General features: G+C 42.1%; 1 protein-coding gene across 3 annotated transcripts in view; it reads right to left on the minus strand.

Moving 5' to 3' along the window:
- Positions 1-1,239: 1,239 nt before the first annotated feature.
- LOC117539799 (glutamine-rich protein 2) overlaps positions 1,240-24,606 on the minus strand; it is a 41,490-nt gene continuing 18,123 nt past the window's right edge. For 2 of the 3 annotated variants that reach the window (XM_034206127.1, XM_034206129.1), the window contains 12 exons: positions 21,772-21,857; positions 18,730-18,852; positions 17,139-17,207; positions 15,235-15,402; positions 15,030-15,154; positions 13,879-13,944; positions 13,663-13,764; positions 11,399-11,575; positions 7,490-7,640; positions 5,296-5,407; positions 2,389-2,493; positions 1,240-1,517 (listed from right to left, as the gene is read on the minus strand). In XM_034206127.1, the coding sequence (XP_034062018.1) occupies positions 1,399-1,517; positions 2,389-2,493; positions 5,296-5,407; positions 7,490-7,640; positions 11,399-11,575; positions 13,663-13,764; positions 13,879-13,944; positions 15,030-15,154; positions 15,235-15,402; positions 17,139-17,207; positions 18,730-18,852; positions 21,772-21,857 (1,403 nt within the window). In that variant the 3' untranslated portion in view covers positions 1,240-1,398. The remainder of the gene's footprint in view (positions 1,518-2,388; positions 2,494-5,295; positions 5,408-7,489; positions 7,641-11,398; positions 11,576-13,662; positions 13,765-13,878; positions 13,945-15,029; positions 15,155-15,234; positions 15,403-17,138; positions 17,208-18,729; positions 18,853-21,771; positions 21,858-24,606) is intronic. The other variant, XM_034206128.1, reaches the window with a different exon arrangement.

Consider the following 24,606-nt stretch of genomic DNA (forward strand, 5'->3'; position numbering starts at 1 on the left):
AAAAAAGCCCAATAACAAATATACATAAAAATACACCCTTCATATTTCCTCTTCTTAACAGCAATCTGAAGCTTCTGTTTTAAGGAATGAGCTGCCAACAGAATAAATGAAACCCTATGGAGAGACGGGATATAGGGTGTTTCTTTCTTACAGCATTTTCAAGTATCAAGAATCATTGAGCTACATTGGATTGATTTAGCGATCTGAACTTAAGAGGCATTATAGCTCTAGTGAGGGGCCCAGCCCTTCGTAGATGTTTCTGTATGTGGCCCTCAGTGAGAAAGGTTTGGACCCCTCTGCTCTACAAATGTGTCACAGTTACATTTTAGTGATTTATAATCTTTCTAAATGTGTTGCACATTGTTGGCACTTCCACTCCAACATTTCTTGCACTATTTCACCAAATGTTTGACATTCCTACTTCAACGGTTTTGCATCATTTTTGAGCATGTTCACACAAAACTTTGTGCGAAATGTAATGTTTTTGTGTCATTTATGTGTTCATAAATCAGATCCATGTTGAGCAATGAGGAGAATATTTGTCTTGGTATATGTACATGTGTCATCATTTATTTTACAAAATCTCTTAAAGGTGGGGTAGGTAATTCACTTCAGAAACACTTTTTGTTATATTCCATGGAATGCTCTTAACATCCCGATAGCAATGAATACATTAAATGCTTAAAAAAAAATTCATCTGTGGAAGCCGTGGTGCTGTAAAAAGAACGACCAATCATTTTCACCGGCCCGGCTAAAGTAACTGGATGGCCTACCTGCCTGTCAGCCTTCCATCTGTGCACAAACTTATCTCGTGCCCTCATTGGTCATGTGCGCGTTCGTGTGTGTTGGAGGAGGGGCTCTGTAAGGAAGTCTGAAGGAAGTGGCAGATTTTTTCCGGTTGTGTACTTTCAAATTCTAGCGCACTCGAGCTGGTTTCTCCATTCTTACCTACCGTACCTTTAACATGTTTGCTTTACATTTCAGCTAAGAGGAAACACATTGTATAAGATATAAGATATTGAGATATTTCAGGCATTTTTGGGAATTTCTACTCAGGGTTTTTAAGCACATCCTTGTTGTGGTCTTAAATGAACACATTTATTATTAGTTATATTATATTCATTATTAAGATAAGACTTTATTTATCCCGAAGGAAATTCTTGTTTAAATGTTATCATTATTAATGATAACATTTAGTGGCTGATCACTCAAAGTGAAAACAATGAAAAAATCCACAGGTTTGGACTCAGTGTTTGACAGATGATTTATGGGACATGTAGTGCAAAAACAGTTCCAACAAATAAAATAAGCAAAAAATATAAAAGGTTTAAAGCAGGTTACCTCCTCTGTGCAGAAGTTAACTACATATTAAAACAGTACAGTGCTGAGTGGTGCCCCCTACAGGTTGAGCGGTGCGCCAGCGGGCGGCTCCGTGTTGCTCTCTGCTGCAGCGACCGAGCTCTGAGACGTGCAGCCCAGAGCCGACACCGGCCAGTCCCTCTCCAACAGGCTGGACGCTGCACACAGGACGAGGGGGGGGGGTCACATGAGACCTACCAGGGTGTGTGTGGGTGATGTGTGAGCCCCTTTACACCACAATTAAAAATCATAATTGTTCAGCATTGCCTTTAACTAACTCTCACTCTTCCTTTGTTTTACTTCTACCTGTTACTGTTATTGTTAGTTTACCTGTTTTCAGGGTACCCACCCTTTCTTTAACATCCCATTTCAAGAGGCCTTATTAGATCCTAAAGCAGTCTGCAGTGCCAAATATCAGGTTTTCTTAAGAGATATTTAAATCAGATGTTTCCTATTTTAACATTTTTAAAAGATGATCACTTTGGACCTTTTTTATTTTATTAATTTTGATACCTTTTAAAAAAAAACTGATGCATTAATCAGAGATGAAGTCATCAGAGAAACAAACAAGCTGCAGGGATTGGTCTACCGCTTAGAGATGTCCCGCCCCTTAGCCTATTACGTACAATGTATTGGAGCACTAGATGTTACATAGTGATGTCACTTTGTTAGACTTTTCAGGCAAGGGGGAGTGTGTTGGAGAAAACAGCAAAGCAACACATGTATTGTGTCGGTTAAGCGATTGTGTTGAAGAGCTTACTAAAATAACTTATGGGAACTTGTAAATGCAACCACTATCATGACCCATGTACATTTGATCTATTTTACCTCCAATCAACAAACTTTTAAGGATTTTAAGGACCCGTGGGAATTATAGGACTACAAGTAAGATTTTTTCGGTGACTTAAACAAGTGAAAGGCCCTTTTCGGAACTACTGTAGAAACATGGCAGAGTTTCACTTGGTCATACACTAATGTAGACATAGCTATGAAGATGATGTTACATTTCTTCCTGTGTGTGTGTCTCACCTGAGTGGCTGCCCTGGTTGCTCTTGGCACTGTGGGGGTGATGACCCTCGGGGGAGGCAGTGGGTTTGTGGGGGCACTTGGCTTTGTCTTTAGTTTTGCACATGCCTGCAGCCATCAGAGGAACATTTGATGGAGGTTAACAACGAGCACCACAACCCCGGCAGCTGCACCTTACCTTGACATTTGCAGCTCCCAGCCAAAATACATTGAATGATTTTTGTTCCCATAAATCAGCATGAGATGTCAGCAGGTGTATAGTCACTTCCTCATGTTTCACATTACCCTTCCACGGTTTTGTCATATAGTTAAGTTGAAGGTTATTCGCAGTATTTAAATAGTCAAAGAAAACAAATCATTAAAAAATATATATTAAGTGCAGGAATAGACACAGGGCTTATTTGTTGCCTTAACCTAAATAATGTCAGTTTATAAAAAGAAAATTAAAATACAAGAAATAATAATATTAATAGCAACCTATTAGAACAAGATATAAAAAAGTAAAGAAAAAAAGATCAAATATATTTAAAAAAGAAAATAAATGTTTGTGTGATGTGTATGTCTGAGGGTATGTTTTACACAAAAATAAAAATAAAAATAATAGTACTTATACTACCACTTATTCGAAAACTATTATTAACTAGAAAATTCAGAGAAATGTTGACTGACTGAAAGTTGGGTGCGCGTCCCGATGCTTACCCCCGCTGAGTAAGTATTAATAGCATTAGTTGTATTGTTATTAAGGTACAACAAAGAATATCCATTCATTTTAGCTGACTATTTTTAACTGTTTATCTATTACATTTTTGGATTCTTGTACCACATTCCTGCATCATTTCTGAACATCTTTAGATTACCACTGGATTTGGTTAACGACCAACAGGTGTGTTCAAAGATCAAAGCGTTTCTATGGCAACACCCTGCAGGTGAACGATAGACAGCCTGTCACAGAATGTATTGACAATATTGAGCTGCATTATTGCTTCTAAGTAAAAAAGTGTAACTCCAATCAGCTAAGTATCCTACCCAGAGTATTTGGGATACCAGATGAACACCTGATGACTCTCTGTTTGCTATATGTGGAAGTCCGTTTGATTAAATGAGCATATCGGTGCGGCCGTGACAAATTTCCCTACATTATGATAACCAAATTATGTATGAAGAGTGAAAATTGTGGCCAGCCGAGCAATAGTTGGAAAAAAAACATCAGATTTTCCAGCTCCTCTCCCCTCTAGCCGTGATGTCCCTCTAACCCTCAGTTTCCACCGGGTCCGTCTGCGCCGCGGCGGTCGTAACAGCCCCTACACACGGCGGCGTGCGTTGCCGCTTCAACGCTTCTGCCCATTCACTTTGAATGGGGTGACGTGTCACGATTCGCCGAACTGCATTGTGGGAGCAAAGCGTAGCTTCTCTCGCGGTGCTCGCTGCAAAAGTAGAGCAATGTTCTACTTTTGCCGCCTCAACGGAGGCGTCAGCCAATCACATCCTGCGTATGCAAATCTGACAGCACAAGCGCTAGCCAATCAAACCGCGTGTATGTTGGGAGAGCCAGACCGCAGTTATTTCCCATATGTCAAAAAATGGAGGAGAAAATTATCGTGGCGGTAGGGAATCACCCGGTACTCTATGACCAGTCCCTCTTTACATACAGGGATACAAACCGGAGGAGCCAGGCATGGGGGGAGGTGGCAGAGACAGTGGGTGAAACTGGTAGGTTTTCGCCTGTTTGGGGAGTTTATATCCAGTGTACTTCGTTTGAATGGACAGCTAGCAAGCATAGACAGTATATTTAGCCAGCATGGATGTAGCATGAATGCTTTGCTTTGTATGTCCGGGGCGGGACATTCATGTGATTGGTTGTTGGTCGCGTTGCTCGGGTTGACTCCCCAAGCTCAAGACACGCCCACCGCCAAGCGGCTACGCCGCCGTGTGTAGGCTCCGTAAGGAACGCGGCCACTCTAGTCAATGGGTGCTATTCCACCACACGCGCCACGTTACGGCTCAGACGCGGCCCAGAAGCGGCGCGGCGCAGCGCTTCTCTAAAATTAGGATGAATCCTATTTTTTCCACGGCGCAGAAAGGTCCGTAAGGTCGGGCAGGCAGCCCCCCCTCGCAGGAAGTGGAAAGGTGAGCATCCGGGCCAGGCCCATCCCCCACATATACTAATTTAGCAGACCCCCCTCCTTCATCACAACACCTCCACTACGATACTCACAATGGACGACGAGGTTTTCATCATGGAAGTGGAAAAACACACTATTTTATATTAATTAATTTAAACGGACACAAAAATAAAACATTTAACTACGTAGCCTACTTACTTTCTTGTAGAAGTACAAATGTCCAGGATGCCCGAATCAATAACAAAACTGCGAGCCTGCACGCACGATGCTACGCTTCTGAAACGCTTCTGGGACGTGTCCGGTGGGTTATGGCGCTAGAGGAGGTCGGACCAAAACCGCGGCGCAGCCGTGACGCGGCGCAGCGCGACCCAGACGGACCCAGTGGAAACTGGGGGTTAGTCTTAACTCTCCCATACACACCCATTATAAAATGTGAAACAGTGTAAAATGTTCACAAAACGTAAGCTGCGACTACGTGAGAACCGTACTAGCTACAAAATATCCAATTAGTCTAATAAAGTCCATAGTCTCGAGAACTGTTTAAACTTGTAATTTTTGTTCTACGTTAAAGTATTCAGAATCTGTATGGGGTCAAAGTGGGGTGTTTTTGAGCTCTGTTCAAATGGATTTCGAATATTATTCTGTGTGTGGCTTCACCAGTCACACACAGAATTATAATAATAACCACAACAATAATACTAATAATTATTATAATGATAATACAAATAAAACCAAAAATAATAATATAGAAACAGCATGTGTTCATAATTCAATTGAATCAACTTACCGTCCTTGGTGGGGATTGTAGGTAGTTTTGTTTCTGTATTTCTGATGGAAGGTGCGTTCAGGCGACCCTTGTAAATATGCCCATCCAGTCCGACGATATCAACTTCCTCTGACTAACCAGAAAAAAAGCACATCTCTATAACAATGTTCAGAACTTCAAAATTCGATTCAAACATTGATGATTTTAAATCTATTTCTGACATTTTCAGAATAAAAAATGGCAGTTTTAACCAGAAAGTGACCATCTTTGGACTCACGGTGGGCTGAACATCCTCAATATCCTCCAAAACCAAACCTGAATTGTTTAAATCGCCCTAGCCATTTTGTAGCTATTGTCTGCATATGCTAATGAATGCAACTTATGCCAATTGTGCAAATTGCTCAACATATGCAAGTAAGCATCTGGCAGTTTCTATGTGCTGGGGACCCGTACTTTACATTTCTATCATAACACTTTGGGGTACTCAACATTTCCAGGTTCACACCGCTGGCAAGTACACTAGTAGTAAGCTAAAAGTCCAGAATAAATACACTGAACAAAAATATAAATGCAACACTTTTGTTTTTGCTCCCATTTTTCATGAGATGAACTCAAAGATCTAAAACATTTTCTATATACACAAAATAACCATTTCTCTCAAATATTGTTCACAAATCTGAAAAAATCTGTGATAGTGAGCACTTCTCCTTTGCCGAGATAATCCATCCCACCTCACAGGTGTGGCATATCAAGATGCTGCTTAGACAGCATGATTATTGCACAGGTGTGCCTTAGGCTGGCCACAATAAAAGGCCACTCTAAAATGTTCAGTTTTATCACACAGCACAATGCCACAGATGTCGCAAGTTTTGAGGGAGCGTGCAATTGGCATGCTGACAGCAGGAATGTCCACCAGAGCTGTTGCCCGTGAATTGAATGTTCATTTCTCTACCATAAGCCGTCTCCAAAGGCGTTTCAGAGAATTTGGCAGTACATCCAACCGGCCTCAGAACCGCAGACCATGTGTAACCACACCAGCCCAGGACCTCCACATCCAGCATGTTCACCTCCAAGATCGTCTGAGACCAGCCACTCGGACAGCTGCTGCTGCAACAATCGGTTTGCATAACCAAAGAATTTCTGCACAAACTGTCAGAAACCGTCTCAGGGAAGCTCATCTGCATGCTCGTCGTCCTCATCGGGGTCTCGACCTGACTCCGGTTCTTCGTCGTAGCCGACTTGAGTGGGCAAATGCTCACATTCGATGGCGTCTGGCACGTTGGAGAGGTGTTCTCTTCACGGATGAATCCCGGTTTTCACTGTTCAGGGCAGATGGCAGACAGCGTGTGTGGCGTCGTGTGGGTGAGCGGTTTTCTGATGTCAATGTTGTGAATCGAGTGGCCCATGGTGGTGGTGGGGTTATGGTATGGGCAGGCGTATGTTATGGATGACGAACACAGGTGCATTTTATTGATGGCATTGTGAATGCACAGAGATACCGTGACGAGATCCTGTGGCCCATTGTTGTGCCATTCATCCACGACCATCACCTCATGTTGCAGCATGATAATGCACGTCCTCATGTTGCAAGGATCTGTACACAATTCCTGGAGGCTGAAAACATCCCAGTTCTTGCATGGCCAGCATACTCACCGGACATGTCACCCATTGAGCATGTTTGGGATGCTCTGGATCGGCGTATACGACAGCGTGTTCCAGTTCCTGCCAATATCCAGCAACTTGGCACAGCCATTGAAGAGGAGTGGACCAACATTCCACAGGCCACAATCAACAACCTGATCAACTCTATGCGAAGGAGATGTGTTGCACTGCGTGAGGCAAATGGTGGTCACACCAGATACTGACTAGTTTTCGGACCCCCCCAGAACCCCCCAATAAAGCAAAACTGCACATTTCAGAGTGGCCTTTTATTGTGGCCAGCCTAAGGCACACCTGTGCAATAATCATGCTGTCTAATCAGCATCTTGATATGCCACACCTGTGAGGTGGGATGGATTATCTCAACAAAGGAGAAGTGCTCACTATCACAGATTTTTTCAGATTTGTGAACAATATTTGAGAGAAATGGTTATTTTGTGTTTATAGAAAATGTTTTAGATCTTTGAGTTCATATCTTGAAAAATGGGAGCAAAAACAAAAGTGTTGCGTTTATATTTTTGTTCAGTGTATGTGGATAACCTTTGCTGTGTCCCACCTGAATGACGCAGTCTACCTCTGCCTGGGGGGGGTACTTGTTGGTCTGCAGGTTGGTGCGCCGTTGGCTGGCCGAGGTGACGGTGTGACTCCCCCCACAGCTCCGCAACACGGCCAGGTGACTGTAGTCCGTCATCTCAGAGACACGCTCACTGCTCCGTCACACACAAACATGAGAAACCAGAGAAACTGTGAGTCTGCGTCGTCTTTGTTTCCGTAGCAGTGATGTACAGTACACATTCTAATATTAACTGTGGTAAAGTGTGTTAAAAAACTATTTTCCATCTTCTCCACCCTCCCAAAGCCTCTTCCCTCTCCTCACTTCTGTCAAGCGACTTTATTAACTACTTTGAAAAAAATGTTGATGATATTCGCTCTTCTTTTTCTGACTCACCTTTACTCACCGCTGGGTCACCAGACCCTCCTTCCACCAACACACTTACCTCCTTTTCCCCTCTCTCTCCAAGTGAGGTTCTTACCCTCATTACCTCTGCCCGCCCTACCACCTGTCCTCTGGACCCTATCCCTTCAAACCTCCTTCAGACTATCGCTCCTGATATTCTACCGTTTCTCACCCATTTCATCAACACTTCTCTAACTTCTGGTCACTTTCCAAACACTCTCAAGGAGGCAAGAGTAAACCCTCTCCTAAAGAAACCCACTCTCAACCCGTCTGATGTTATAAACTACAGGCCTGTCTCTCTCCTCCCGTTCCTGTCTAAAACACTTGAACGCGCTGTCTTTAAACAACTCTCCTGCTATCTCCATCAGAACAACCTTCTGGATCCGCACCAGTCTGGTTTCAAGGCAGGTCACTCCACAGAAACTGCTCTCCTTGCTGTCTCTGAGGAACTGCACACTGCTAAAGCAGCCTCCCTCTCCTCTGTTATCATCCTTTTGGACCTGTCTGCTGCATTCGACACAGTGAACCATCAGATCCTCCTTCGCACTCTCCAAAAACTTGGAATTTCAGGCACTGCACTTTCCCTCCTCACCTCATACCTCAAAGACCGTACCTACAGGGTAACTTGGAGAGGGTCCGAGTCCGACCCTTGTCAATTAACTACAGGGGTCCCTCAGGGCTCTGTTCTTGGTCCCCTCCTCTTCTCCTTGTACACAAACTCGCTCGGATCAGTCATTAGCCAGCATGGTTTTTCATACCACTGCTACGCTGACGACACCCAATTAATTCTGTCCTTTCCCCGCTCAGAGACCCAGGTCGTCGCACGCATCTCTGCTTGTCTAGCTGACATCTCTCAGTGGATGTCTGCTCATCACCTCAAGCTCAACCTTGACAAGACTGAACTGCTTTTCCTTCCGGGAAAAGATTGTCCCACTCTTGACCTAACAATCAACATCGGCACCTCTGTTGTTTCCCCGACTCAGACTGCAAGGAATCTGGGTGTGACCCTAGATAACAACATGTCCTTCACTGCAAACATCGCTGCTACAACCCGCTGCTGCAGATACACGCTTTACAACATCAGGAAGATACGTCCCCAGCTGACTCAGAAAGCGACTCAGGTTCTGGTCCAGGCTCTCGTCATCTCACGCCTAGACTACTGCAACTCCCTCCTGGCTGGTCTACCTGCATGTGCCATCCGACCTCTGCAGCTCATCCAGAATGCAGCGGCTCGTCTGGTCTTCTACCTTCCAAAATGTTCCCACACCACTCTGCTCCTCCGCTTCCTCCACTGGCTTCCAGTAACTGCTAGAATCCACTTCAAAACAATGGTACTTGCTTACCATGCTGCGAATGGATCTGGCCCTTCCTACATCCAGGACATGGTTAAACTGTACACCCCACTGCAGGGGTTGGCAACATTTTTTATATGAAGTGCCATTAAAAAAAAAAAAATTGTTATCAGCGTGCCGACGATCGTGAATTATCAACGGGGGTGTGTGGAGGGGGGGGGGTGTGAGGAGCTTTACGCTCGTGAACTATCAACAGGAGGGCGGGGGGAGCCTCGCTGCGGAGAAGCAGTGAGTGGACCTGTCAGCGCAACTTACATGATGCCGAATTTAACAAATACATTTAAATAATTGGTTTAAACGGCATAATAATAAGGACGATCGTCCGTTCTGTGATTCTCCAGAACACACATGTTATGATATTAGGGTCATGTTGAGTGAGATGAGATCGCTGTCTCTTTAAGAGAGAGAGAGAGAGAGAGAGAGGGGTGTGGCTTGTGCATGTGTTGATGGTAGAGCGAGAGTGAGCTAGCATGTGTATGTTTCTGGAAGTGAAATGAGGAAGCAGAAAAACTGAGGTCTGTGATGTATTTTGTGAAACAGAAGAACAAATAAATAAATGCAACGGCCTCCCAAGAAGAGCTCGCCTCTCTCCAGTCATTTAAGCTAAAGTGGGTTATTGAACCTGAAGCTTGTTGCTTCTGCCCTGGGAGACGAAGAGAGTCACCCCCGTTTCCTCGACTACGGTCTGGGAGCCGACAGGAAAGTTCAATACACAGATGGCCAGTCCGCTCCTTTGTAGCATATTATTTCAATGAGAGATGAGCAGATCGCCACTGGGCTTTCAACTAAAGACACAGCCACGCAAAAACTGCGGCATTTGCACAGCTCCTTATGGTTACTGCAATTTGTGAAGTGCTTTCCTCTCTGGTGAAACGATCAGCACTGCACCACGGAGGAAAGCGGCAGAAAGTCGTCTGGAGATAAAGAGAGCGGGGCTGCGTTGCGTGTATGGCTTCCTTCTGCAGGTAACGGGGAGACACGCTCTGGCGGCGGTCTCGTTCAGGATCCCAAAATACAATTTATATATCTTGCACACTTATTCCTAGTGTGCCACTGGTTACGGTGCCGCGTGCCAATGGTGGCACGCGTGCCAGGGGTTGCCGACCCCTGCCCCACCGCGTGCACTTCGCTCTGCATCAGCCAAACGGCTTGCTGCACCCTCGCTGCGAGGGGGACCCAAGTTCCCATCAGCAAAAACACATGGGTTTGCTATCCTGGCTCCTAAATGGTGGAATGAGCTCCCCATTGAAATCAGGACAGCAGAAAGCTTACACATCTTCCAGCGCAGACTGAAAACTCATCTCTTTCGACTCCACTTCGAGCGATAGAATTACTAACAAATAACTGCTAACAGAGCACTTATATACTAATAAAGGACTGGCTTATCTATAGCCGGTTGAATAGCACTTGAAATGTTTGGCTCTATGAAACCTGATATTATATTATATATACTTATATGATTCTGTTTTCTTCAAGGTTGTATCTTCCTGGTCGAATGTACATACTGTAAGTCGCTTTGGATAAAAGCGTCAGCTAAATGCAATGTAATGTAATTGCAGCAGCAGGGGAAAATAAAAAATGTGGTTTACTATAAAACCATTTATAACCAGAAATACGATAAAAAATAAACATTTCCATATTAATTGCAGGAATGTAAAACAGCGGTAAAACATCTTCCTATTGATCTTATTTGAAATGAAGTGTACATTTGTCTTAAGCCTAATTTCCCAAAGGAAAGTTACAAGTTCAGGTGTGCATGTGTTGCTGTTGATTTGTATATGTTTTGTTGACGCTTTGAGCACCGCACAATTGGAATCTAGTTCCATTAAAAAGGGAGAGAAGGCCTTTCTACCAAAACAATGTATAGATTGATAGGAAAAGATTTTTGTTTTACTTTGGGGTGAACTGTCAATTTAATTTACAGTAAATTAAACTAATTAAATGTCCCTGTCTTATGTCCTCAAGACACCTCTCCTTCTCCTAACCCTTTTTATATCGCTTGTCTTCTCCTCACCTTTTCTTTCATTTCTTCTCTTGTCCTCACCTCCCCTTCTCTGTCCTGCTTCCCACCCTCTCTTTCTCACCTCCTCTCTTCTTCCTCATTAACTCTCTCCTCTCTCTCTGTCTGTCCTCCTCTCCCCTGTCCCTGACTCACTGCAGTATTCCCGGCTGGTTCTGGTTCAGGTTGTCCCCCGCAGTGTTGCAGTTCTTCATTGTCCTCTGATCACTCTCGATCTGCCTGCACATCACATCGTGGCTCTTCTGCAGCTGCTCCCTCTTCCAGCCAGCAGTAACTCCCTCAAAGCTGTAGCGGTTGCTCCCTGGTTTCATTCTGTGACGGCAAGACCAGCTTACAACCCGCACTTATTCTACATCGCTTTGGATAAAAGCTTCAGCTAAATGAAATGTAATGTATTGATAGATCAGATACTTTGATGCTAATGTTCTGAGAATTAAAAGAATGAATGTGTGCAGTATATTTTTTACATTCTGTTTATAGTATTATATTTTATATGTGTATGTTTTTCTTATTCCTGTACCTATCTTTTATCATGATGTCTTTTGCACTATTTATTTTAATGTCAAATAAATGGTATACTGCATTGTTGGAGGATCCTGGGATTTTCATTACTGCACTGTAGCTATTGTGCATATGGCAATTTTCATTTTATGCAACTGCATACTATACTCCAGTTCGTTTTGGAGGTACTTATCATACCTTTGACCTTTGGATTTATTTAACACATAGTTACTAGCTACTTTATACATATAAAAACACCTTATTGATGCTGATATGATGCAGTACAGTACTAATAATAATAATTAAAAGTAATGACAATGTTCTTAATATTTGGATGAACATAAAAGTGATTCGACATGTATTTGTTGGCGCTGAAACAGAATGATATTGTATAATACTGTAAAAAACCGACATTGTGCATAATGAGTAACTTCACTTTTGATACTTAAAGAGCAACTTGCAGGGTTTTTTTTTTAATAGATTTATGCTTAACCTTGCCTGAAAATTACAATTAAAAAAGTTAATGCAGGATTTGATATTTTTTACAAGACATAAGGGCAGGAATTCAGAGGGAAAGGAGCCGTTTTGAGCTCTGCTACTAAAAACTGCTCTTTTTTAACGTCAAACGCGTCATATTACGTCACATGGGGGAGCAACTTTCTCCGACTCCTTCTCTGCCCAATCCGCGGTAGTAGTTTGTAGTTGGTTTGAGCGGTTGTGATTTAGTAAGCTGGTATTTTTTCGGTAATTTTACATTGCATTTCACCATTTGTAATCATGGTGAGCTGGAGTTTGTGCAGGTTGCACAAACTCCAGCCTGTCAGGACATCGAGCCCACAGTTTCCCTAACAGGAAAAGGACCGGAGCTAGCGTTCGTTCCTGGGTGCGTTGTGCGAGGTGCATCCGCCTCGCTGCAGCACATACTCTCCACAGCTGAGGCCTATCAAACAAAACGTTTATCAGGAAACCGTATTACATCTCTCTCCCCCCTTCGCTCCTCTCTCTCTCTCCCCCATTCGCTCCTCTCTCTCTCCCCTCCGGTACACAGCACGTAGTGTGGAGTTGCATTAGGTAACGCGAGATACGGCTGATACTTGCGCATTAGTTTCTGTTATGGGTCAGTATCAACAGTCCTGCCAGTAACGTTACTATATTATCAATACTACTTTTGTTATAGCCTGATATATGATTGCTAACTTTACAATGTTGTGATGTGACTGACGTTAGCTAACATTAACTGTAGCTAACGCCGGTCACTCACCAAGACAGCTGCCCTGTTCTCCACTGGTTCTCCACACACCAAAGCTCCATTTCTCTCCGATGGCCGTTATTTCTTCTAATCCTTGGCTGCTCCTGGTCTCTTGGACGCATAGCAGGCTCATAATTATAATCATATGCATTCGAATATATATTTTCAACCTCTTCTGTGTCAAAACTAGCATTGTGATCCATGTTTATTCATACGTTAGACCGGCCGCTCTCCCCCATGTTACGTCACACGCGGGAGGTCACGTGCGGAGGCTTTTTTTATGCGGAAGTAAAAATGTCTTACAAAAACGACGCCAGATGTCACTGTAGTGTATATTTCTTTGAAAATCTAGTGTATACATCATTTTCCTGCACATTTATTCACTCGTGTGTCTAACCTGCAAGTTAATCTTTAAGTACAATCTGCTGATAATACTTCAGTATTTCTACGTAACATATTTTATTCAGGATTTTAACTTTATATAATGGGTTATTAAGAATATAAGATGTATTTCTATTTCTTTGTATCGAAGTCAAGGAGCTGAGTATTTCCTCCACCACTTTGTTTATGGTTCTATGTGATTGAGTGAGTTACTATCATACCCTGGTGCCCCCTGCTGGGAAACAAAGGACACCGCAGGGGAGCTCACCTCCTGTAGTGCTGTCTGAACTGCTCCAGAGCGTACACAGTGAACGGCCTGATGGACCTGTGAGAGGGGAATCCAGCAGTAGACGACAGCTTCACCACGTGTCTGTTGTTGTCACAAACATACAAGAGCAGACAAGTTTATATAACTAAGGATACATATCCAGCATCTGAATCTCATTATATAAATACTAATAGTGTGAAATCAATAGTGACTCACTGTCCGGAGTTGTGCATGACCACAGGCCGGTCACACGAGAGGCAGTGAAATCTGTCCACCAGTTGTCTGGAACGAAAACACAAAGACAGCTGACATTTCTTGTTGATTTACACATTTTGCAACACCTATGAGTATGTCTAATTGGATATGGCAGAAATGACTACTTAAAAGATGGCATTATATTAATAACACATATTCCCAACCAACTTTCAATTTTACAGAATGAAAGTGAGTTACAGCCTCACAATCATTGTGACCTTTCACAATAAAAGCCCTGGACATACACTGCATCAATGATTATGGAAGCAAATTCCCACAGAGGATAAAAAAAATAAAAAAAATAGCTAGTTTAACTTTTATAAAAGGCTGTGCGTCTACAAGATGCACTATGAAACAAGAACTATTTTCAGTTGTTTGGTACTAACAAAATGTGTATTGTATACTCTTTTACCTGCAGGGTATTGCGATACCTTTCTAGTGTTGTTCTTTTACACTAGCAGGTGCAAACACAATCTAAAAAAAGAGTGATGTCAGCGTAGGGGTGGGCGATATTGAAAAATATATTATCACGATATTTTTCAAGCAGTATCACGATAGACGATATATATCACGATATTTTTTCATGTCGGTTATTATGGTTATTTTTCAAGTTACTTAACAGTACAAGCACCTACAAGGTAACAGAAACTAAAACAAAAAGGAGTAACAGACCAAAATAGCATTTCAAGCTGGTTTTATTTCTGAAATGAATCCCTGAATGAACAATTCAACATTTTGATATGGCTTCAAAGCACAGTTTCTCAGTATCAAAATGAACTTTCTGAGGTAGCACTAGCAGTGAACATCAATAAACATGAAAAGGAGGGTAAAACATAACTAAGTAAAACATAAAACATCAATGAGGAAAAGTCAGTGCCAAACAATTAAAATGTAAACTTTAGACTTGAAGTGCAATAAAAGACTTTAGCATAACTGAAGGGAAAAGTTTATTTTTTTTATAGTTTTTTTTTCAATTTCTTTTTTTTTTCAATTTTTTTGAAAAAATGTTTATCCCGATAGATACGATATCTCTGAAAAAGCATATCGTGGAGACCTAATATCGTCACGACGATATATATCGTCATATCGCCCACCCCTATGTCAGCGCTTACTTTCTGATACCAGCAGCGTCCTCCTGCTCTGGAGCTCCCTGACCCTGCAGCTTCTCGTGGATCTCGTGGCTTCTCCAGCGATCCTCAAGCTGCTTCTTCACAGAGTTCAGCTCTATCCTGTTCAACTGCAGAAAGGTGAGGAGTGAAACACCACCTTGCATATAGTCACAGATCCCTCATGTGTATTACAGCATCAGATGTTTACCTTACACTCCATCTCGGAGGAGAGTCTTTCGATGACTTTGTGCCAGTCCTGCTCCTGGCCCGTCACCTTGTTCAGCAGCTCCTGGAACATGGCGTTCAGCTGCTCCGTCACTGAGTCAAACTGCAGGCGGCTCACTTTGCCGTCCGGAGCATATTTAGCTGCCTTTTTCTAATGTGGAGACAACCAGAGGAGGTTCAGGACAAACAGGGTCTTAAGACAACAGGATGTCCCCATCTGAATAACTCAAAGAAAATGTGTTTGTGATTCAATAAATATTTTACCACAACAGATTGAAGCTTATTGTGCAGATTACATTTTACACCTACATTTATTAATATAGCAGATGCAATAGCTTTTTCTACTGCAACAACAAAAGTACTTTATTCCCCACCATTTTTCATGCGTGGATGACTTCAAATAAAATAACATTACGCATACGCGTGTACCAATGAAAAGTACATGCAGAATTCTCAAACAAAGAGTTTCATAAAGCAAATGTTTTCTTGAATTCAATAATATGAATTACAAATTCAGTTAAAAAAATCTGCAAAAGCATAATAAGGGCGAACAATTATGGTAATTAGAGTACGAAGAAAAAAGAAAATACAAAGACAAACCTCGAAATACAGAGACGCTAAAAAAAAGTATATTTTCTTTAAATTATTTGACATTTACTTCATTCCATTGTATTCATTGTATATGTTTCTATTTAAAAATAATTACCATAGACTGTATATATAGGTTGATACATATGTTGATCCTCTCTCCTCTCAGCACATAGTGCACTTAGTAGAGACTAGGGATGGGAACGATTAATCGAATATTCGAAATTATTCAGGTATTCGAATATGAGTTATGAATTTTTTTTTTTTTTTTTTTTTGGGAGTGATGCCTAAGTTGATTACATATTATCAAATTTAATAATTTAATGTATACGACAGTGCCATAGCTAAATGTGTTAGTTGAGGTCTAAAGGTGTGTTTTGCTCCGCTCACCGGTCCCTCACAGCGGGCAGAGTTGCAGGTGCTGATCTCTCTCTCTCGCATCCGGTTATACTTCACCTGCGTTTATGTCCAAATCCATCAGATCTAGCCAGTTCTAGCCAATGATATGGCTGCTGCCCCTCCCTACACGCAGATCACGCAGACTCAAACCTCATCTTATGCCCAAATGCGCTCCGCAGCCGTTGCGAGGTTCCGGCGCTAACAGTTCATGAGCGTGCTCCCCCGCCCCCTGTCAACACTCGCGACACATGAGTGGCCAGCCTAAACAACAATAAGCGCTGCTTGGCAACCGTGTGTGGCGGCAAAGTACATAGACATTTTGACAGGAGAGATTTAGTTTAGTTCAACATATTTATATATATTTAGTTCAACATATTTTACCAGTCATAGTCCAGTAATTATTTACACTCTAAGAAGAGTCCTACACAACAGACATGCCGTCAAAAAGGAGTAATGTGTGGAAATATTTCGACCAGGTTAGTGAGTGCGGTGTAGAGGTCAAACTATGCCAAATTAAACTTATATACATGCTATACCTTGCTATACCCGCAACCTCCGTTCCAGCTGAGGGTCTTCTCTACAGCTGGCCTGATTGTGAATCGCCTCCGCACATGAAAGCCTATAGCTGTCAAACTGTGATCACCAGTTCAATACATTTGACAAATTCGACTTGGTTCCTACACTTATTTGAACATGTATTTATTTCCAAAAATTATTGAAAAGAAATTGGGTAAAAACAAAAAAAAAATTATAGGATATGTACATTTCGGTTAATTGGTTAACCGTTTTTTGGGGGGTCGAATATTCGAATATACATTTGCTTTCAAATTCCCATCCTTAGTACAGACCTGCCTGTATCCACAGTATTTATGTTTTAGTGGGAAAAATGAACCCACTTACGATTTCACTCTCCACCATCTGCTTGTCCGCCTTCTTCTCCTCCAGCTCCTCCGTCGTCTTGTACAGCTCCTATGGAAACAACAACAGTTATACTCAGCAATAATCAACATAAGGAAAGCAAAAAACCTACTCTTATTTAATCAATTAGACTTATTTTTGGATTCTTCTGTATATTACTAGCAAATATAACCTCTGCAGGAGAATGCAAATAATTAGATCGTTTTGTTTTTAAAGGTCAAAAGCCAAAATGATAGTCAACCATTTCTGTTAATATTTTTTCTTTTCATATTTAACAGATTCCTGTGTAATAGCATTTAACTTGATTTTATCGTCTGTAATAAGTCAATAGATAAATAATGCAATATGTAGAGTTGTTGCACATTTTCAGTATCGATACCATTATTTAAACAAAACCTAGTAATCGAAGTGTGTCTATTAATTATCTTGAAAGTAGGGCTGTCAAGTTAACGCATTAATAACGCGTTAACGCAAAAAAAATTAACGCCGCTAATTATTTTAACGCGATTAACGCATGTGTATTTTTTGTCATCGGCCGTCCCGTAGTTTCAGAGTATTTTCGAGTTTAAAATACCATCTACAAGCTGATGCTGTCAGCATCAGCTTGTAGACCAGGGATCACCAACTACATTTGTCATTTGAACATGCACACCTTACGTGTATTGTTGTTGTTAGCATCTGGTGCTAGCTAGCTGCGCTAACGGATATAAGGAGCTGTTTCAATGACAACAGAGGAGTGACATTTCGCCGACAACTGCGCCGAGCACTTGACTTTATGCAGGAAGCCAGACAGTGGGACATTGTACGAGAAGTCAGCACACTCAGCACGGATAGTGCGCAACATGATTGCAGCGTCCAGGGAGCTCCGGTTCAAGTATATGCCTTGAGTTGCACATAGCTCCAACGATCCATCACACACACACACACACACACACACACACACACACACACACACACACACACACACACACACACACACACACACACACACACACACACACACACACACACACACACACACACACACACACACACACACACACACACACACACACACACACACACACACACACACACACACACACACACACACACACACACACACACACACACACACACACACACACACAACACACACACACACAACACACACACACACACACACACACACACACACACACACACACACACACACACACACACACACACACACACACACACACACACACACACACTATTGTATTATTGTATGAGAGAGGTTCCAGGTTGAATTGAGGCAGTTATTTGTAATGTTCAGAGGTTGTTATGTTTAATATTCATGAGAGAATATTTGTCATTGATCAAATGATAATAAATAAACATTAGCATAAAGCATATTTGTTCACTCATATGTTGATAAGAGTATTAAAAACTTGAAAAATATCCCTCTAAGGAACATTTAGAACAGATAAAAAATGTGCGATTAATCGCGATTAACTATGAACAATCATGCGATTAATCGCGATTAAATATTTGAATCGACTGACAGCCCTAGTTGAAAGGCATTACTTCACAAAACAAAGGTTTTTTTTACCTCTATGTGGCTCTGTTTCTGGCTGTTGTCCTCGTGCAGAAATCTTGTGGTTTCAGTAAGTTTTTCACAGTCTGTCTGAAGCTGCAGGATCGCATTCTGCACGTCGTTCACCAGCTCCCCGTTCTGAAGCACACATACACACTGTTATAGACAGTCATATTCAAATATACTTCACAGCGGTCCCAGCTTCGACATCACATTCGCTGAAAGTAAATAGTGTTGCATGAGTACAAAAAACATGACTGAACCTACCACAAATGTATCTTTATAATTCCCAATTTACACACATAGCTTAATAAACAGAACCGTAAAGACTTATGTATTAACGGTAGCATTTTAGGGGAAATTATGTTGAAAATCACTATCTGATAAACCACATCTGAACCAAATATCATATTCAAAACAGTGATTTCAAAGAAACTCAATTCACTACCCAATGTTTCAACTATTGGATGAGTTTATATGCAAGTTTCAGTAATCATGGCTCAGTCCCTCCCAAAGCAGCTGGACTTGTTTTATTCAAACATTAACGATCCCACATGTGACTGATTACCAGAGGTTAAACACCTGGACCCCCCCCCCCACATCAGTCCCCAGTCCTCATCACAGATCCCATTACCTACCATTTTAGAGTGCAATGATTGTTCTACATTCCATAACCATGGTGTCTGTTACCTCCACCGGTAAGAAGTGATAAAAAGCCTTTAGGACACGTGCACACTGCAAGCCTTAGCGCTTAATTTGGATTCATTGCTTACTTCTAATTTTTTTCTTTTAGCTGTTGAAGTTCTTTTTTCACGAGAGGCCAATATCATACAGCAGTGTGAACAGGACTTGGAGCTGAACCTTTTATCTAAAGTGACCGGTGCCTTGCTCAAGGGCATCACGGCAGGGCCTAGGAGGTGAACCTCTCCAAGTGCCAGTCCACACTCCATATTTTAAGTCTGTTCGGGGACTTGAAGCAGCGACCCTACCACGGCCAGTCCAAGCCCCTACTGACATCGCAGCCGTCTTCCATGTTTGTCATCACACAGTGATTCAGCAGAGCAGAAATCTAACCAATATCCATCTAGAATCATTTTTTGAAGAACAGAGTTCACAGTATTCATCTATTCATGTAATACTCACCAGAATCAACCCAGATATAAACCTTAAAGCACCACACGCCGAGCACGCAATCCTATCAAATGACACCTGACCAATACTTCACATTAGTTTTCCTGAACATTCTGCCGGTCTGTCACTGGATGCATCGCACTTGAAGTTTCTGCACTCGCTTTATCTGTGTGTGGCAATACGCATTTCAGTTGCTATCCAATGTTCAGTTGCTGTGTTCTGCTGTTTTGCTTTTTGTATATCTGTTGAATACCAGCAGTGAAAACAAATACCCCCCTGGGACAGTAAATCTGAATCTCATCTATCTTGCCTCTCTGTCGTTGGGCGGCTGAGCTCTGCCTCCGCTCTGCTGCTGGAGCAGGCTGCTCACTGCGTCCTGCAGCTGCTCATAGTGCTGGAACAGCAGGCTGAGCTTCCTGCCAACGTTCACCGGTTTGCCTGTGAACGCTGAGCCGAGTCCCTGACTGTCATCGTCGCCCTCATCCTGTCCCACCTCGGACAGGTCAGAGGTCAGCGACTGCATCATGTCCTCCAACATGCCTCGCAGGTCGTCCAGCTGAGGTCAGAGGGCAGACAGCTGACGTTAGACTCAAACTTTTTGAATTGTTTTTAATTACAGGTAAACAGTAGCAGGCCTGTCTGTGCTGCAGCAGCATATCAGTATCTGACCTTCACTTAATGACCCTGTGTATCCCTGTTGTTGACTGCCCCCCCCTAAATGTCCCTCCTGTCTGACCTGATTCTGCAAGTGCTGGTCTTCTGTTCTCTCCAAAGTTAAAGCCTGTTGAGCTTTGAGCTGCTTCAGATCCTCTTCCAGTTTCTGCACAGACCTCCTGCACATGACGGCACGAACATGAACACAGAACATCGACTTCTCCGATCTGAACACTCACAAAGGACTAAGTATATCAACGCAACGTGGAAAAAGACCCCACATTTAAGTGATAAAAATACAAATAAATGTCTATAGATTTAGAAGTGCAACATTTATCTTCAGGTTTTAATTTCTAACAAATCAACTTCACTGATTATAATAATAGGTTATAATAGTTTGGAGTTTTCGATCCCTTTTTGTTTTATTTTATTTTTAACATTGCGATTTCATTTTAGTTTGCCTTCCGTAAGCATCTGCTTGTTTAAGCTTGGTAAAAATTGATCTGATAAAATATCAAAAACCGTTATGTTGTTATTTAATTCTAGAAGACTTTGAAATTGGAAAAAATAAGCACAATTCATAATGAAGGATCTTCTGGAAGGATCTGCTGGAAGTTTCTGCGGTTGCTGTCTCCCACCAGGTGATATTTAAATATTCTTTATCTAATGTCATGGGTTTATCCTCAAGAAATACATATTTTTATATTTTGTTCAAGTTTACAATACTTTTTTTTTCTTATTCTGATTTTAGTAATACAAGTTTACATAGGGAAACTTTTCTCCAATATTTCACTGAGGCAAAATGCAATCAAACTAGAAACATTTCATGTGAAAACATTCTAAACTCTACATTAATGTTTCTCAAGCTAGAAACTCTTGTAAAGAAGAACATACAAGTCCCACTTTGTTACCATCAACTGTGAACAACCAGTACATTATTGTCGCAAACTCTGTTGCATCTTTCTTGTCTGCTTGAGTTTTGAAGGATGTGGCTCAGCTGTTGAGTAGATATATTCTAGAGATGCATCCCTGTCCCTGTGTTTCCTCCTGTCGTTACCTGAGGTAGGATATTTGCTGTCTGAGCTCAAGAGAGGCTTTGCTGTCTGCCTCCTCGTTCCCTGGAGCTGCCTCTGAACTGGATTCTCTGTCTTGACTCGACATGTTCATAAACATGTCCTCCAAACTGTCCAGCTTGGGACAGACACATCGTTTGGATCAGAAAACATAGATTACTGAGGAGTGTGCGCTGATGTTCTTAAGTTTCTCACCCACCTTTTCCCGGTCTTTCATCAGGTTGTCTATTAGAGCTTTCTGTTGGTTCAGCTGATCCATCATGTTATTTGATGCATTCCGTGAACCTAAAAGTTCAATATGACATCATTAGTACAAGTCAGGGAAGTAAGTAATAGATCCAGGACAGGTAACTGACAGGTTTTTATTAATAATGATGAAAAAAAAAAAAAAATCTAAAGGCTGTCAATTAAAGTCGGTCTCTGGTCATCTTTTCTCTCCATGCCTAATAAATGCATAATCTATAGCAGGGGTCAGCAATCTTTTTGATATGAAGTGCCATCCACATTTCTTTTACCAGCGTGCCGACGATCGTGAATTATCAACGGGGGGGTGTGTGAAGAGCTTAACGCCCGTGAACTGTCAACAGGAGGGCGGGGGGAGCCTCGCTGCGGGGAAGCAGTGTGTGGACCTGTCAGCGCAACTTACATGATGCCGAATTTCACAATAAATTTAAATAATTGGTTTGAACGGGATAATAATTCTCCAGAACCCACAGATGGCCAGTCCACCCCCTTTGTAGCATATTATTTCGATGAGAGATGAGCAGATCACCACTGGGCTTTCAACTAAAGACACAGCCACGCAAAAACTGCGGCATTTTGTACAGCTCCTTAAGGGTACTGCAATTTGTGAAGTGCTTTCCTCTGTGGTGAACGATCAGCACTGCACCACGGAGGAAAGCGGCTCCGATCGCCAATTTCGGGGCCGATCGCCGGAATCAGTATCGGCTAGGGATGTAACGATACCAAAAACTCACGGTACGATAATATCGTGATAACAAGTCCACGGTACGGTATTTATCGTGATATTGAATAATAAAGAAAAAAAAATTCAATTTTTTTTTTCAATAACGATTTTTTTTACTCGGAAAATGTTTCTTTATTAAATAATAAATCTGATTTGTACAGCATTTTAGTAGGATAACAGTATTTTAAAGTGTCAAAAACAAAGTGACAGTAACTGACTGGAACAAGAAAACCAGTGTTTTTGTACCTATAGTATTACCAAACAAAGTAGGCATTTTCTTTGTGCCACTGCATCTCACAAATAAACAAGAACATTTAATAATCAGACCCTGCAATAAAATAAATCAAGTTTCACTTTAGTTTTTCAAGTAACTCAACTCAAACTCACTAGTCACTCACTCAGCATCATCAGACAGGTTTTTAGGAATATGAGAATGTCCACATTTCCAGGTATTTATAAGCTGGGCTGTTTGGGCATTTACAATATCCCCTGCTCTGGAAAAAACTCTCTCGCTTGGTACTGATGTTGCTGGGACAGCAGTGGTCGCGTTAACCGAATATTTTATTTATCAATGATGGAAAAATCTGAAAGCAGTCTGTCATTTTGACAGATTAGAACAAACTCGGAACAGCGCCAACGTTTCCCCGCAGCGAGGCTCTGGTGTTATGCCGTGTTATGCATGCCCTCCAAAAGGAAATTATATCGTTTCCAAACCGTACTTTGCCGTACAGATCAACACATGTCTGGGAGGTTTTGCTTTACGCTGTGTGCGCTCCCGCGAGGTGCATGTGTTACCGAACAAGATGTGGCCCGAACAACTGGTGATATTCTATAACGGTATAGGCAGATTTATCAGGGGCGTGGCCTTTGTCGAATAACCAGGAAATACACATTTCGATCGCTTCTTCTGTCGTTTACATAAATCTGTTGGTATATTTGGCTCCATAGGAACACTTTGATGCACTTTCAGTACCAGTGTGTGAGGTTGTGGTTGCGATGCCGATATGCGGACGCGTACAGCGAGGACTACAAAAAGACACACGAGGTGACTGGGGATGTGTGTTCAAAACATTGAACAAGCTTGAATAAATAATTTAAACCATTTATTCACTGTTTACCACAGCTCTCCACGCTGCGTGTAAACAACTCAGACAGACTGTATGTTTCACTAACAGATGGTATGAAAGTATAAACGGGTCTCAAATCAACTCGACATCATATTAATAACGATACATGATACAAATATAAGACTGACAACAAGAACAAGCCACAGAAGTCGTATCACAGTTTATCCTGGGCGGAGCTCTCCACAGCTGAAGACTTCTCCACGCTGCTTTCAAACTGTGAGTAAACAACGTGTGCTTCTCTTGGAGGCTGTCTGAAGGTATACACAGGTCTCAGATGGACTTGGTATCACATTAAGCATGATATTCAGTAATAAGTCTGGCAACAATAAATGGTTTAAATTATTTATTCAAGCTTGCAATGTTTTGAACACACATCCCCAGTCACCTCGTGTGTCTTTTTGTAGTCCTCGCTGTACGCGTCCGCATATCGGCATCGCAACCACAACCTCACACACTGGTCTGGTACTGAAAGTGCATCAAAGTGTTCCTATGGAGCCAAATATACCAACAGATTTATGTAAACGACAGAAGAAGCGATCGAAATGTGTATTTCCTGGTTATTCGACAAAGGCCACGCCCCTGATAAATCTGCCTATACCGTTATAGAATATCACCAGTTGTTCGGGCCACATCTTGTTCGGTAACACATGCACACACGGCATAACACCGCCCCCCCCCCCCCGTTGACAGTTCACGAGCGTGCTCTCTCGTGAACTGTTCAGACCCGACGGGTAATAAGGGATTATGACGGACATTTTACGATCCTGTCTGTCAAAATGACGGACAGCGAAAAAGTCTAACGCCACCTCAGTGGGACGGAGAGATATGCTTTGGCCATGGGTGACAGCAGTGGGTCAAACTGTGCATTGTCTCTCCAGCACTTCAAAAACAATACAGTTTTTGCCAAGAAGGTGAGGCTTATTGACAGAGATATAAATAT

The sequence above is a fragment of the Gymnodraco acuticeps genome, unplaced genomic scaffold (genome assembly GCF_902827175.1).
Source record: "Gymnodraco acuticeps unplaced genomic scaffold, fGymAcu1.1, whole genome shotgun sequence".
NCBI classification, from domain to species: Eukaryota; Metazoa; Chordata; class Actinopteri; order Perciformes; family Bathydraconidae; genus Gymnodraco; species Gymnodraco acuticeps.